This window comes from Hipposideros armiger, unplaced genomic scaffold (assembly GCF_001890085.2).
Source record: "Hipposideros armiger isolate ML-2016 unplaced genomic scaffold, ASM189008v1 scaffold_14, whole genome shotgun sequence".
NCBI lineage: Eukaryota > Metazoa > Chordata > Mammalia > Chiroptera > Hipposideridae > Hipposideros > Hipposideros armiger.
Window position 1 is genome coordinate 2,322,016 of NW_017731364.1, and position 13,082 is coordinate 2,335,097.

Below are 13,082 nucleotides of genomic sequence, written 5' to 3' on the forward strand. Positions count from 1 at the left end.
GGCGGGGGGTTAAGAGTGTGCCGGGCTCTCAGGGGAGCGGGGGGAGCGACAGTGGGAGGGTCCTGCACAACGGCGGAAGTGGCGGCTGGGGGAGTGGTGCAGGATCTGGCGCGGAGAAGCAGGACGGAGTGGGGGGTGGGGTGGCAGGAGCGAGCCCGGCCCCGGAGGGACGGGAGGAGGGTCTAGTATGGAGACTCCAGAGCCCAGCAAGTGGGACCTGGGAATTGGGGGGCAGGTCAGGCCAGAAGCCGGGAGCAGGGCTGGCATTCGAGGGGGGGGGGGGGAGAATCGAGTATCAGGTGAGATATGCGGACTTCGCGAACCCGCAGGACTCGGAAACTGCTCAGACCAGTGGGTGGTGTTCCCGCCGTTGGCGCGCTCTTTTATCGGGTTGCTCTTAGGATTTTAAATTGTTCATCTGGAGTCTGTTTCTTTGACCGCCCCTTCTGTGTCTGTGTCTCTGTCTATATGTCGGTGTGTCTTTAACGTGTCTGTATCTCTGTGCCCCATCTCTGTCACGGTCTCTGTTTACATCTGTCTCTTAAGAGTCTCTGCCTTGTGTATCTGTCTCCATGCTTGGCCCCTGTACGCATGTGCTACTGTGTCTTCATCTCCTGAGTCTCTGTGTATCTGTCTCACCTAGGAGAGGTCTCGGTAATTGGGCCGACACGCACGCACCAGGGGAGACACCCACCCCCAGCCCTACTGCTGGAGCCTAAACTCGGGTTCAAAGCGCCCGCCGTGCCCTGTAGTTCTCTAGGCTCCGGAGGCCCGCGCTGCACGTACAGTGTGAAAGGAATGAATGGCGTCGCGGGGGGTGCCCTGGCCTCAGGTGCCGTGGGGAAGCCCGGAGCGCCTGAGGACGCGACGAGCGTCTGCATGTGTCCAGAGGTAGAGGAGGTGGGGAGAGGGACAGAGGGCGCCCCGCAGTCGTGCAGGGGATCACGTGACATTTCTCGCGGCACGGTCGGGAGCTTGCCTTCATCCCACCCCTACCCCCGGCTGGCTGTCAGCTTCGGCGTCACCTGCTCGCTAGCGCTCAGGGGCTCTGGCGCAATCACTGGCCTTGGGGGAGGGGGGGAGGGTTGGTGTCTCACATTCGGCTACAGTGACGACAGTTCTGATAAGGGTAATAATTATCTTGTACGTTCAGTGCATTCCCGAGTTCAGTGCGCAACCCAGGTGGAGGGGTCTCCATTTTCCCTAAAGCGCTTTACCTCCTTTCCCTCCAAATCAGGCAGCTAGTAAGGCTGCCTGGTGCTGGGTCTTCTTCCTCCACCTCACCAAGTGTTAGTCCCTGGAACACAGAGGCAAAGGGATGGAGGTGGGGGGAGCGTGGTGCCAGAAAATGCCTCTGCAAACCTCACTCACGGCTCCAGACCTGGGAGCCTATCCCTATCAAGCCCTCCTCTGCTGTGTCCTTGTCTCTGGGCTGAGGTCTGAAGTTGGAAGTGGAGGCCCAGCTGTAGTGAGAGGAGCCTGGAGACCTGGAAGGACAAGAGGCTGCAACTCAGGGTCACTAGGAGCGAATCCAGAAATTCCACCCCCACTGAGGTTGTTCCAGTTCTGGCTCTGCCACTTTCTGTACGACCTTGAACTGAAGGCCTCATAATTATTGTTTTAAAAAATTAATTCATTTGTACTTGTAACATTTTAGGAAAATACTGAAAATCACACAAAACCTTTGATATACATATATCTTTCCACTATTTTCCTCATGTATTTGAATAATATGCATACTTCTCTGAGCCTTCATGTTCTAGTCTGAAGCATAGAGATGATAGAACCTACATTAAGGACAGTTTTGTAGATGAAATTGTTGTTATGAGGTGAAGTGGGTTGTCTCAGGAGGTAAGGAGCTGCCCCTTACCAAAAGTGCTGAAGCGGCCATAAGAATTCTTGCCAAGGGTGAGATGAGAACACTGGGGAATTCAAGCAATTTTCTTTCTCCCCCTCCCATCCCCAAATGAGCAAGATTGGAGGAATAACAATTTAACTTGGAATTCATTTGGTTAGCTTCTTCTGAAATAATCTTATTCCTGTCCTTGCTGTGTATACTGGATCATGATGAAAGCAAAAGACCTAAGTGCAATATCGTAAAGATACAGCAATATAAGCTTCTGTTATGTGATAGAAATGTGTGTGTGTGTGTGTGTGTGTGTGTGTGTGTAGGGGGGTGTCTTTAAATTGTGATCCTCTATTTCAAATTCTGATGTTCTTTAACCTTACCCATGAGACAAAACTTCATTTTCACAATCAAAATAAAGTTTGTTTGGAGTTTTGTAACGGCATTAAATTTCTCAGTTGAAAGTCCACAAAACCAAGTGGACTCAATTCATATGTTATAAACATAATAAAGTGCCTTTTGAGTATTAATGATACTTTTATTCAAGTGGAAACTGTAGGCCTGTGTAGTGGATTGAATAGGGTCCCCCCTAAGATTCATGTCCACCTGGTATTCCAGAATGTGACCTTATTTGGAAATAGGGTCTTTGCAGACGTAATTAGTTAAATTAAAAGGAGGTTATACTGGACTTGGGTTGGCCCTAAATTCAATCACTTGTGTCTTTATAACAAGAAGACAGATGCACAAAGACATATATACTCATATACACACAGGGAAGAAGGCCAGGTGAGGAAGCAGAGGTAGGACTGATATAACTACAAGCCCAGGAACCCCGATGATTGCTGGGAGCCACTAGAAGATGGAAGAGGCAAAGAAGCATTCTTCCCTAGAACCTTCCAAGGGAATATGGCCCTGCTGATACCTTCATTTTGGACTTCTTGCCTCCAGAACTGTGAGAGAATGTATCCTAATTATTTTAAGCCACACAGTTTATTGTAGTACTTTATTACAGCAGTCCTAGGAAACAAACACAACCTGTTACAAATATTTTTGGGTGATCTTTTTACATCTCTCATGACCATGTTTCACCTTCCTTAAACTCTCTCTAGGGGCCCTTTGCTCTTACCCTATCCACTCAAAGGAAGCCCACACTATGAGGGTATTTCTGGGACTCATTATATTTAGCAGAGGCTGATAAATCACAAAAAAGGAGGTGGATCTGTGTGATAAGATCTCCAAGGCCTGCCAAAGTGTCACCAAATAACAAGTATAGAGTGTGATTTCATACATATGAATAAAGTATATATACATACATATGCCTACATACGTACATACACACACGTAGTTTAGATATGTAAATGCATATGAAAGAACTGGAGGGATACATACCAAACTGACTGCTAATAATAGTTACCTTTGAGGATGGTACTGGGATCCCAGCAGAATGAATTTCATCTTTTATTCTATACACTTCTGCAGTATTTTACATTTGCAATAAAAAAAGTTTTAATGATTTTTTTTTAATGTTTAAAACCAATATACAGTCCATTTACCAAACATCATACTCTGGCCCCAGGAAAATCAGTTGACTTAAAAAGCATAATAGTAGTTAAGAGCATGGAGTTTAGATTTAAATCGAGGATCTGCCTTCTACCTGATGTGTGACTTTAGGTATGTTATTGAGTTTCCCTGTCTTAGGTTCTTCATCTGTAAAATAGGGACAATGATACTGATAGACTCTACATATTTGGTCATTGTGAGGATTAAATAAGTTAACATACATGAAGTACTTAGGTAAGTGCTGGACAGTAGAACTGTTAGCTATTATTATACAGGAAAACATAAGTTAAAAGTAATTTCATCATTAGATATATTCAGATGAACTTTTTGTTGCATATCCTTCCAATCTTTTTCCCCCCACTGGTTGTTAAATGACCTTTAATTAAAATACTTTCCTTTGTAGTTCTTAACTAGCTGGGCATTATACTGCACCACTGTTATGTCATCTATGATGTTGTGAGGATGGATACCATCAACATTGCAGCCCACAGACTAGGTAGACCCCAAGATCTCTTTAATGGTTCCAGAGAGTTCTCTAGCTAAAGATTGGTAACATTGGCAATCTCATCAAAAATGATATTTCCACTGTGCTTAATGTTTTGTTTTGTTTTTTTTGTTTTGCTTCTTTCTGTTTCTTGGTGGTTCTTTGAGGGCTTTGATGATCGGGACAGAGCCAGAAAGTACTGCCTCCATCTGGGCCTGACTGTTCTGAATGGTCAGTTTCACTGTAATCCAATTACCCGTTGCTTTAGCAATGTCATCACCAAGCTTTTTTGGAGACAGACCCAGGGGAGCTGATCTTGGGGGCCAGGGCAGATGCGGCACCAACTTCCTCACCTGTGCACCTCAGGTATATAACTTTGATCTCACGGTCCAACTTTGGCAGCGTGACGGAGGCAGCATGATGGAGGCAGCTGGTGTTGGGTGAACCCAGTTTTGGGTCGACCGAGGAAAGTTGCACCTTGGCCTCCAAGTTGAAAGCCCAATCTCTTGAAAAAAAAAACCCCTGTGCTTTTATACTTTTTTGCTTCACAAAAATGAGATTTTGTAACCCCTTTTCTCCCCTACTTAACATTTTCCCACAGTGTTAACTCATTTTCCATCATTTGTAAATGTTGCATTGTATTCCATTGTATGAATGTTTGATATTATTCAACAAGTCCTCTACTCTTGGATGTTGAATTTCCTCTCCTTTTTTTTCTCGTTTGTTATTATCGACAGTGCTGTGATGAACAAATGTTGTGGGGGGGGAAAATGGCCCATATATTTTGTAGTTCCTCCATTCAAGATGTAGAGTATATTTCTCCAACTCTGAATCTGGACTGGACTTGACCTTCTGAATTGTTTGGCCAAATAGGTACATTAGCAAATATAATATGATTCAAGCAGAGGCTTGAAAAGCGATCATGTACTGGGGCTTGTCTCATTTGTTGCTGGAAATCCTGAAACCACCATATGAAGAAGCCTGGACCAGCTTGTTGGAGGAGCGACCACATACAGACAGTACCCAGACATTCCAATTGAGGCCCAAACATGTAAATAAGGCCATTCAGCCAGATGTTAGACCAATCAGCTCTTGCTGAGCTGACCCAGACCTGATTGGTTCACCCAATCAAACCACTGAACAGAGAAATAATGTTTGCTATTTTAATCCACAAAGTTTGAGGAGGTTTGTTATGCAGAAAAAGCTAGTTGATACAAACATCCTATGGATAATGATTATTTTCTGGAACAATTTCTTTTTCTTTTTTTTTTTAAGATTTTTATTGGGGAATTGGGGGGATGGGAACAGTGCTGGGGAATTGGGGAAAGGGGAACAGACAAGTTGCTGTCTTTTTGTTCTTCAATCTAGTTGTGGAGGACGCTGCTTCACTGGCCCAAGTTGGCACCATCATTGCGCTCTTCCCTGGCGAGGCAGATCAGTCGCCGGCTTCTGGACGGCCGCTCACTGCGGCTGCTGGCCGCTCACGCTGGCTGCTGGCCACACACGGTAGCCCATGGCAACCCACTGCCACAGGGACTGCAGCCCACGCCGTCGCCTGCGACTGGAACAATTTCTTAAATTAGATTTTCTTGATCAAAGATTGTGTATACTTACACCTATTGATTCATATTACCAAAAAGCTTATTATCAATTTATAAGACACCAGCAATATATGAGAGTGTCCATTTCCTCATCTTTGTCAACATTGAACGTGAATGTTTCTTATTATCTTCATGACTACATTATTCTTGTAAATTTAACATATAAACCATTGTCCATTCCCTCTCAAATTGCAATCAATTTGGAGAAAAGAAATGATTACTCCTGTAGGAAAAGAAGAGCAGAAAAGGAAAATAATAGAATGAGAGATTAAAACAGAGTCAAAGGTTATAAACACAGAGGAAAGAAAATAGAGCTGAGCAACCTCCAACAGGGTACTTAACATGTAGTCAGGAATAGTTATGAGCCTAATAAATGATTTGGGTCATGAAAGAGGCATGGAAGGAAACTGTCCATTTAGGCCAAGCCTAGTTGAAACTGAGAACACAGTAAAAATAGGTACAGGCTCTTTCCTATGTGGCTGCACTTAATTCTCACAGCAATTCTCTGAGATAGGGATGACTGTTCCCATTTTACAGATGAAGAAAATTAAGGGTCAGAGATTTCAAGTAACTTGATGAAGATCATACAGCTGATAAAGAATTGAACCCAGATTTGAGTTCAGGTCTGTCTACCTTGAAAACTGTTATGTTTCTCCTTACTCTTCCAGAGATGATATGGCAGAAGACCAGCAATTATCATTGGGAGGTAGTATAGCCTTCTTTTGATTCATATTGCCAAACTACCCTCCAAAAAGGAGCCAGACCACTTGGATTTGAATCTCAGCTCTGCTACTTTCTAACTGTGCGACTCTTAGCCTCTCTATGCCTTACTTTCCTCATCTGCAAAGTGGCTTCATAAGTGCCATGAGGGTAAATGAGTACATAGATGTAAAGCACCTAGAACAGTGGATGGCCTATAGTAAAGTAATATATAAGCTTGCTATTTCCAGTATGGCATTGCAGCAGCCGAGGGACTGTATCTAATGAGCTTGTTGCCAGGAAGTCCTTATATAGTAGCTTTGGTTACACTCACATGGCCATGTTTTGGTGAAATTTCTCATGAGGCAGGACCAACCCTGCTGCCATGTTTCCCTTCATCCAGGATTGGGGGAAGAGGGGGAAGGGGTGAGTGTTATGATGCCGCATTGTCATCGGAGTAAACATAAACAACTCCAGAGACTTGTCCCAAGTGGATATCCCAAGGCCTTGCTGCTGCAGATCCAAGTATGGCTGGATGTGAAAGCTCCTTCCTCAGGGAACCCGACTAACCTATTGGGTTGTAGGAAAAGTCGTGATGTATTTTGTCTATATTTTTCAAAGGTAATTTATTTATATAAAGAACAAAGATCAATCAATTATATAGTGCCCGTTTTGTTTGATAACCTTTTGCCATCTTTCAGTGAGCTTCATAATTCCTCGTTCATAGAAGGACCTGTCTATTTGCGAAAAACTGAACAAGGTGCTGATTTACAGCCTCATCTGAACTGAACATTATACCACACAAGGAGTTTTGAAGAGAGCGAAACAAGTGGAAGTCTGATGGCGCAAGGTCAGGCAAGTGTGGTGGGTATGGCAACATATCCCACCCAAGTTCCAATAATTTTTGAGGGGTGATCAAACTTGTGTGTGGTTTCACGTTGTCGTAATGGAACACAACTTTACAATTAACAAGCTCTGGATGTTTCTGGATGATGGATTCGTTCAAACCGTCCAATTGCTGACAGTACACATTCAAATTGATTGTTTGGTTCCTTGTTAGGAGCTTGAAAAACACGACACCTTTAAAATCCCACCACACTGAGAGCATAACCTTCCCCTGATGAATGTCTTTCAATGTCATTTGAGGTGAATCATCACGTTGGGACCAAGACCATTTGCGCACCACATTGTTGTCCACTTCTCATCACCAGTTATCAGTCATTTCAAAAAAGGATCATTTTCCTCATGTTTAATGAGCATATTGCAGATGTTTATATGCGCTGTCAAATAAACTTCTTTGAGTTCATGCGGAACCCAAATATCGAGCTTGCTTATGTATCCCAGCTTCTTCAGGTGGTCGTGAACACTTGAATGATGGGTATTCAATGTTTCTGCAATCTCCTGTGTCATGTAACGTGGGTTTGACTCGATCAATGCCTTTATTTTGTTGTCATCAACCTCGGTGGGCCTCCCTGACCAAGGAACAGTCATTGAGATCAAAATGACCAGCACGGAATTTCGTGAACCATCGTTGGCACTGACGTTCTTGTAGAGCATTGTCACCGTAAACTTTATGCAACTTTTCACAAGCTTGATGCGCGTTCTTCCCTTTATGGAAGTAAAACAGTAAAATATGGCAAAAATGCACAGTTTGGTCTTCCATCTTCAACTTGTTGTAAAATCTCCAAAACTCAACCAAATTGCTCAATTTTTTTAGAATGAAGTTAGAACTGTTAGCTGTCAAATGACATAGCAATAGCATAGATGTGAATGACTCTAGTACTTCCAAAAATGAACTAGTGCCATCTGTCGCAAACATGCATTGTGACTTTTCTGACAACCCAATAGAACCTATCTGCCTCCTCTACTATTTGGGAAACAGAACAGGCTTTCTCCAACTTTTTAATTCTCATTTCTTCCTGTAGGAGTTTAACAATAACTGCAGCAACAACAACACTAATAGCATCTAATCCATTGAGTGCTGGTATGTGCCAGACACTGTCCTCAGCATTTCACAAGTATTGTTTAATTCTCACAACAATCCTTTGAAATAGGTATTATTCTTATTTCAATTTTACAAGTGAGGAAATTGAGTCTGAATCCAGAATCTTTCATCCTAACTATACACTGTTCTGTCTCCTGTTTGAGAACATGAAATTTTGGGGTGGAAAATGCCAAAGAAAGCAATCCAACATTTCTCAGCCTGATCTAGTCATCATCCACCCTTTCTCAGCCACAAGAGCATTCCATGTGAGAACCACTTGCAGCAAGATGTTTGAGAACTGAAGTGAGAATCAGGACATGGATTATGGATTTGCCACCACTCCAAACCTTCTCAGGTCCAATTCATGTACTGTGTTGGGGAGGAGCGTGGAGGATGAGGCACCTTTTTAAAATTGTGGTAAAAAAAACCAAAACCAACCAACCAAACAAGAAAACACTAGGCACTCTTCAGTATGGCAGACTGCAACACCCCCAGGCCTGACTAAGGAATGACAATATGGAAGGCAGATGGCAAATGCATAGATGCCACACTATTGCCTTTCAGTTAAATATTGCGTGGTTTTTTTTTTCTTTCTTGTAAACCTCCCAAATCAAATGGTTTGCTTTCCTCAAGTTAGAAGTGTTAGCATGTCTTTTCTTTAAATATCTGTGGATGGCTGTTTTTTTCCCTGCCAATTTGTCACCATCTGTAACCCTCCGTTTGTGAGATGATCTGATGACAACAATTATCTTTAAGAGTAAAAGTGCAGTCTTGGAGCAACATGTAAGAACAGAGTCAGTGTGGGCTGTGTGTGTGTGTGTGTGTGTTGTATGTATGTGGCATGTGTGTAGATTGTGTGTTGGGCTGGGAGCCTTGTGCAGGTATACACTGTGTGTGAGTAGGCAGTGTGTACATTTGGTGAGTGTCTTGCGTGTATATGGACTGTGTATTGGGTTGGGTGCTTGCCTGTGTACTTGGGTCTATGTGCTCTCTCTTTGTAGACATCGTGTGGACACCCTGTATGTGGGTCAACTCCTGGGCTGCTCTGTATGTGCTGGCTGAAAAGGGGCTGTGCGCATTGCTGGGGGATGTTCCTCACAAGGGCATAATTTCTCAGAAGTCTTTAAAGGGAATGGTAGGGGCCTGCAATTTGGGGGATTGGGTCAAGAAGTATCAGCAGGGTTTGGGTCTGGGTCAGAGGAACGTAAATTATGGGTGGCTTGCGAGAGGGTGCTGCTAGGATAGGGTGCTGACCCTAAAGAGGAGAGGGAGTCTCCCGCGTTTCTGGAGGGCTATTCGCTCAGACTGGGGCGTCAGGTTCGCGCAGCTCAGCAGGGCCGCCGGTTCCCGGAGTTAATGAGGTCTGGGCGTCTGGCGGATGGCGGGGAGCGGCTGGGGCGCTCCTCCCCCTCCCCCACTCCCCACCCTCAGGCGCGGCGCCGCGGGGGGCGGGAGGGCTCAGGCAGGCGGGGGCGGCGACGGCCGAAGTAGGGGCTGTGGCAGCGGCTGTGATGGCGGGCGGCGGGCCCGGGCCGGGGACAGAGGCCGCGGCCTCGGCGAGGGCCAGACTCTGGGAGCCCTAAGGTGCTGCCCGTCCTGACTTCACCATGAACGTCGCGTTGCAGGAGCTGGGCGGCGGTGGCAAAGTGAGTGGGGGCCCCGGGCTCCAGGACAGAGGCCCCCGGCGCGGGGGTGAGGCGGAGGGGCAGGAGGCATCGGGCAGGGTCTCCAGCTGGTGGAGCTGGGTCTGCATCCTTAAAGGGCGGGGCGTCGGAGGGACCCCAGGCCCGAGAGCCGGGTAAGAAGGAAGGGGCCTCGCTGCAGGCGGGAGGGGGGCCCTGCTCTCTCTTTCTGACTTGGGTTGGCGCCTCCGGTTGTTTGGCAGATGGTGGAGTACAAACGGTCCACGCTGCGGGATGAAGACGCACCCGAGACCCCCGTAGAGGGCGGGGCCTCCCCGGACGCCGTGGAGGTGGGCAAGGGGGTTCCCCCGTCCCCACCAGGCGCCAGCCCTGGCATGACGCCTGGCACACCCAGCAGGTCTGGGCTGCCCTGGAGGGTCACCTGTCCCCACCTCCACTCCATCTCTGGCCTCTGCGCTAGGACTATGGTGAGGGGATTCTAAGCCATGACGTTGCACAAAACAAGCTCAGGGATGAACTCAGCCTGCCTCATTGCCCTTGTGCCCAGAGCTAACCCCAGTAAGGTCTTTACTCTGTGGCTTTGGAAACAGCCTGTGCCTTCATCCTCTGGGAAGATTTCTGTGATCTTGGATCCCTCCTCCCCCCACCTACAGCTTGCTAGCTCTCCGTACCCCTGTGTTCCCCAGGTGGGATTCCAGAAGAGAACAAGACACCCCTTAGGCTTGCACACACAGCTGGAACTCATCTTGGCAGGTGTCTCTCTACTGCTGGCTGCACTGCTTCTGGGCTGCCTCGTGGCCCTGGGAGTCCAGTACCACAGAGGTAGGTGGGCCCATGCCTGTTATCTAGCTGTGGGGGCTCTAGAGGCTGAAGGGCTTCTAAGATATTCTTCAGTTGGGCCCACCTTTCCCCAGCTTTTCTTTCTCCTCCCAACCTTCCTGTTGTCATGGCCTCTCTCAAAGCATTTGCCTTTCCAAGACTGACAGCCCCCTATCTCTTGTGGTCATGTCCCCTGTCACAGATCCATCCCACAGCACCTGCCTCACAGAGGCCTGCATTCGAGTGGCTGGAAAAATCATGGAGTCCCTTGACCGTGGGGTGAGCCCCTGTGAGGACTTTTACCAATTCTCCTGTGGAGGCTGGATTAGGAGGAACCCCCTGCCCGACGGGCGTTCTCGCTGGAACACCTTCAATAGCCTCTGGGACCAGAACCAGGCCATACTGAAGCACTTACTTGGTGAGTGGGCCTGTCAGGGAGGCTTGTGCCAAGTACATGCCTCATGCCTAGGACAGGGCCTGGCACTTAGTAGGTACTCAATAAATGTCCACAAATGAATAATTAAGTGGATGACTGGGAATGCTCCTGGGGTAGGGGATGCATAGAGCAGGAGGCTCCTGAGAGGTGGAGATGGGTTTGAGAGGGGCAGACCTCTAAGTATAGTGGAGGGACTCCTCTCTGCATTCCACTTGGAGGACTGCTGAGGTGTGGTAGGCACCAGGGAGTCTGCATACTTAGAGATCTTTGCACCCTTATGGTTTGTGGACAGGAAAGGGGAAGCCACACTTTGCTGTTTCAGCCAGTCTTCCTGGGTCTACATTAGGAGGACTGCCCCTTGAGAATGCAAAGAGGGACCAAGCAAGAGCTTGGGACCCCTCCCATAGTTAGCATAGTTGTGACCCAGACCTGTATTCTATTCCACAGAAAACGCCACCTTTAATTCCAGCAGCGAAGCTGAGCGGAAGACACAACGCTTCTACCTATCCTGCCTACAGGTGGAGCGCATTGAGGAGCTGGGAGCCCAGCCGCTGGCAGACCTCATTGAAAAAGTAGAGCCCCTGGGTGGGCTGCGGGCGGGGGGAGCAGGATAGGCCTCGGAAGAAGATGTGGCCCCAGAAACCTTTGGAGGCCCCTGTGCCATAGGTTCCATTATGGTCTCTACTCAGATTGGTGGTTGGAATGTTACGGGGCCTTGGAACCAGGACAACTTCATGGAGGTGCTGAAGGCAGTAGCAGGGACCTACAGGGCCACCCCTTTCTTCACTGTCTACGTCGGTGCCGACTCTAAGAGTTCCAACAGCAATGTTATACAGGTACATACAGGGCTAGGGAAAGGTGAGGAGAGATTCGTGGATCATTTGTTGAACCCGGACTGCCCTCCCCTATGAGAGGCAGGCTGGGGTGGCCCCCCCTGCACAAGAGTCCAGATTTTGGTGGGGGGGGGCTTACTCCTTTGCCTTTCTATTGCAGGTGGACCAGGCTGGGCTATTTCTACCCTCTCGAGATTACTACCTAAACAGGACAGCCAATGAGAAAGTAAGTAGCAACCTCAGAACCCCCACCCCTGCACTGAGCTGGGCTGATCCCTGTTTACTTTTCCCTTTGCTCAGGGTCAGTGTGGGGAATGTGAGCTTGTCTGTCACCTAGTGAGCCCACTACCCTTCCTTCCTTTCTTCTCCCTTCATTTTTCCCTCCGTCTCTTCTTTCCTCCTTTCTTCCCTTCCCTTTCTTCCCTACCCCCTCCCTTCCTTCTTTCCTTCTTTTTCCCCTCCCTCCCTTCCTCTTATTTTTCCAGGAAAACATTTTATAGGCACCTACTATGTACCAGTGCAGTGCGGGAATTTTGAGATGTTTGTTTCAGAGTCACTGTTATAGGAAGCTCTTAGTGTAGGTGGGATCACGGACCTAGATATCTGAGAATAAGGCTCAAAGAAGGTCTCTGGGACTCAGGAGAGACTCAGGTAGCTGGAGAAAACATCCTGATGAGATTGCATTGGAGCTAGACCCTGTAGACTATCTAGGGGTGGATGATGGTATGCTGGGTAAAGAGAATAGTTTAAACAAAAGTGTTGAAGAAGGAAAAGCTAAGATGTGTTTGCATTATGGGAAGGGCTCCAGTTTGGCAAAATGTAGAGCTCAAAGCCACTGAGAGTCTGGAAATGTGGGTAGGGTCTAGTTTAGTCTGGAAAGGCACATTAAGGAGTTTATTTGTTTGTTTGTTTTTAAAGACTTTATTGGGGAATTGGGGAAGGGGAACAGTGTTGGGGAATTTGGGAAAGGGAACAGCCAAGTTGTTGTCCTTCAGTCTCAGTTGTGGAGGGCGCAGCTAGCTCAGCTCCAAGTCCAGTCACCATCCAGCCTCCCGTCAGCAGCTCGCCGCCGCTCAGCTCAAGGTGTCGTGTTCAGTCTTTTTCTGTTATTTATTTATTTTGGGGGGGGGGAATTGGGGGAAGGGGAACAGACAAGTTGCTGTCCTTTTGTTCTTCA

At 47.2% G+C, this 13,082-nt stretch overlaps 1 protein-coding gene across 9 annotated transcripts in view; it reads left to right on the forward strand.

Moving 5' to 3' along the window:
• ECE2 (endothelin converting enzyme 2) overlaps window positions 1–13,082 on the forward strand; it is a 38,135-nt gene that overhangs the window by 9,888 nt on the left and 15,165 nt on the right. For 3 of the 9 annotated variants that reach the window (XM_019668706.1, XM_019668701.1, XM_019668687.1), the window contains exons 1-7: window positions 8,025–9,309; window positions 10,060–10,146; window positions 10,504–10,639; window positions 10,839–11,054; window positions 11,520–11,644; window positions 11,762–11,908; window positions 12,066–12,131. In XM_019668706.1, coding sequence (XP_019524251.1) covers window positions 9,112–9,309; window positions 10,060–10,146; window positions 10,504–10,639; window positions 10,839–11,054; window positions 11,520–11,644; window positions 11,762–11,908; window positions 12,066–12,131 — 975 coding nt within the window. In that variant the 5' untranslated portion in view covers window positions 8,025–9,111. The other 6 variants (XM_019668692.1, XM_019668671.1, XM_019668662.1 and 3 more) reach the window with 5 other exon arrangements.